Source organism: Mastigoproctus giganteus, chromosome 9 (genome assembly GCF_048544385.1).
Source record: "Mastigoproctus giganteus isolate SK-2022 chromosome 9, ASM4854438v1, whole genome shotgun sequence".
Lineage (NCBI taxonomy): Eukaryota > Metazoa > Arthropoda > Arachnida > Uropygi > Thelyphonidae > Mastigoproctus > Mastigoproctus giganteus.
In genome coordinates, this window is record NC_143583.1 from 127,908,867 (window position 1) to 127,911,988 (window position 3,122).

The 3,122-nt window shown below is 42.7% G+C and overlaps 1 protein-coding gene across 1 annotated transcript; it reads left to right on the top strand.

Annotated features, from left to right (window-relative positions):
• Window positions 1-328: 328 nt before the first annotated feature.
• Window positions 329-2,903, top strand: Ktl (BTB/POZ domain-containing protein Ktl). The gene has a single exon (XM_090381824.1). The coding sequence runs from the start codon at window positions 673-675 to the stop codon at window positions 1,450-1,452; it is 780 nt and encodes a 259-aa protein (XP_090237950.1). The 5' UTR covers window positions 329-672; the 3' UTR covers window positions 1,453-2,903.
• The last annotated feature ends 219 nt before the right edge of the window (window positions 2,904-3,122 follow it).

Here is a 3,122-nt window from a genome sequence, read left to right on the forward strand (position 1 = left end):
CTGGAAATGTCACACCTGGGTGCCCGGGGGATACAGTAGAGACTCTGAAGATTCAATTCAATTCCTCATATATTTTAAGCAAAATGCGTCTTATATTTTCCTTTTCGAAGATTGACTGTTATAATCATTCACTTTATAATCGTACCTGTTAATATACAGTCCTCGATACACAGGATTCTGTTATTATGGACATCCGAAATAATAAACGGGCACCGAGTGTACAATCCAACGACATAGTTGGTTTTTATGCCGATAGATGGCGCCACCAAAACACTGTTCTCTTCATCGATTTATCTGGTTACCATAGCTATCTTGATTCAGTGTTTTACCAACCAAGCCCACTAGTGCCGACTCCTCCCGCTAGTTCAGATCCACCACAGCCGTAGGGATGGCCACGTAACTTCTGCTGGTAAGAGACGGCGGCGGGAGAGGCAAAAAAAAAAAGCGCAGCACAAGATCATGCGTGACAACCAGCAAGCGGAGACGTTTCCATGAGGAATTCTACCATTCAGCTTCTCCGGCTTTGTTAACGAAACTCCCAAGGAGGCTTCCACCTTCGTCACACGAACTTTCGTTCAGATATACGGAATACATCCCGCCGGGTGTTCTGGCATTTCGAAGCGGCGACTGCAGCAAAGTCGGACTGACTGCGCAACACCCTTTTTGTGAACCATGACCGAAGAGTCCCCGTTTCCACCCGTGGTGGAGCTGAACGTAGGGGGAGTGTTCTACACCACGTCCCTCAACACGCTCACCAAGGACCCCAACTCCCTTCTGGGTCAGACGTTCAGCGGCAAGAACGGGAAGACGGTCCTCAAGGATTCGAAAGGTCGCTTCTTCCTCGACAGAGACGGAGTCCTGTTCCGCTACATCCTGGACTATTTACGCAACTCCCGACTGGTGCTTCCCGAGAACTTCCACGAACGCGAGCGTCTGAAGAACGAGGCGGAATACTTCAACATGCCCGACATGGTGGCCACGGTGAACAACACCCCATCGGCGATAATACCCAGGCTCTCTTCGTCATCGATGTCGCCCGTGTCCCCGACCGGTTTGCCATCGATTCACAGCGGCCAGTCTGGCTTCATCACCATAGGCTACCGGGGTTCCTTCGCTTTCGGCCGAGACGGACTGGCCGATGTCAAGTTCCGTAAGCTGACCCGGATCCTTGTCTGCGGACGGGTGACCCTGTGCCGAGAAGTCTTCGGAGACACGCTGAACGAGAGCCGCGATCCGGATAGGGTCAACGAGAATCGCTACACCGCTAGGTTCTTCCTGAAGCACAACTTCTTGGAGCAGGCCTTCGACAACCTGCAGGAGGCGGGCTTTCGTTGTGTTGCAGCTGCGGGGTCAGGGACGTCAGGCAGCGGAAACGAGCCCCTGAAGCCAGGCATGGATTCGGAAGAGAATCGCTGGAATCATTACAACGAGTTTGTGTTTGCGAGATCGTAAAGTCCACACGAGCTTGGGGGGGAAGGGGAGTTAGTCGGGCTGTCCGGTGAGAAGAGACAGATGATCAGTTGAACAACCGTTCGTGACTTTGCTGGTTTGCGGATTTCAACCCCGAAGACGAGACCTTTTAGGGTAAGGATTTTTGAGACTCTTAAGGACCAATTTCTTTCTTTTTCTTGTTCTTTTTTTCTTCTTGTGCTTTGTTTGTAAGACTGGACGATAAATTGCATTGCTTTGAGTCTCAGACACGGTTTAGGAAGTTTTTTCCTCTGTGCTTGGAGCTAGACAAGAGAGGGAGAGAAGTGTGGCAAAAATTCCCCCCCTTCTAGGTCTAGAATGTACCCTAATTTGGATTATCCTCATATAGTCAGAGTATTTCCGAGTGTCTGTTCTGATACAATAAATAGCTTTAGTAGACTCTTAAACAAATATCTAGGTCAGTTAGACATTTCTTAAGATACTTATTTTCTTGTCTGTGCTTTGGTGATGGTGGCATAGCTCAGCTAATTCTCATCCGACTTTGTGCTTTATCAACCACGATGCTTGCGAAAGAATTGAGGAGCTGGCAACGATCTCTACTCAAAATTAAAAAAAAATACCTCGCTTAAACCCGGCGTAATTTTTTTTTATGCGTGGGACGCTTGAGTCTTATAAACTAACGTGGGGCTGTTCATATGGACTTGAGTGTCCTCCGTCATTCGGCGATACTAACGAACAACAAATCAAATCAAAAAGGCTAATTTGTTTTCCAACGAAAATATTTTACCAAAAAATTAAAGCGGATTTTTAAAATTTTCTAAACATCTTGTAAAAACGAATTAAAGCTTAGATTTTCTTGTATATTTACCCCACAAGAGTATTTTAAGACGAAAATTGAGTTCTTTCCAAAATCTCAGCTTCCTGCATGTTTTTAAATCTAAATGCATCGAATGTTACAATGATTTTTGAATCTATCCAAGTTTAATGTGCAAAGTTACCTCATCGTTTATCTATGCACAGATACTAAGAAGAGAAGAGATAAGAATTGGACAAATATTTGAGTCTATTACAAATATTGCTAATAAATCCCTTTTTATTTTCGAGTTTCCAAAGTTGAAGAGTAAATAATAATACTATTTACCTCATAAAAAGAAAACAGCTTCTCTTGCAGCTCTCCATTTTATTTCTCGTTCTAATAAAAAGAGAGATCTATAAATTTATTTTATTTCTATCCTGTAACTTGAAGTAACTTCCTAATAAATCTTAACGGGATTCCTAATATCCTAACTTCCCAACTCCCTTAACGGGATTCCTAATATCCTAACTCCCTAATTCAAGTCCGAACTCCCTAATAAATCTCAACGGGATTCGAGTCCCAACTCCCTAATAAATCTTAACGGACTTCTTCATAGTAAATTAAACAGACTCAAACAACAGCTTGTTAGCGAGCTGGAAAAAAAATTCATATTTCAATTTTAGCTGAATCCAACTGGTGTCAATCATTAGATTTAGAAAGTAATTGCCAAAAAAAAATTCAATTTAATATTGAAAAATCTGTAAATAATACAGCATTAAACTATCTTTAAGATTCTATAGAAAGCTATTTTATTAAGATGCATAAAACTTCAGAGATTATTTAAAAATACCTATTTGGATAACTTATTGATAAAATCCCCAGACTTGAACATGAA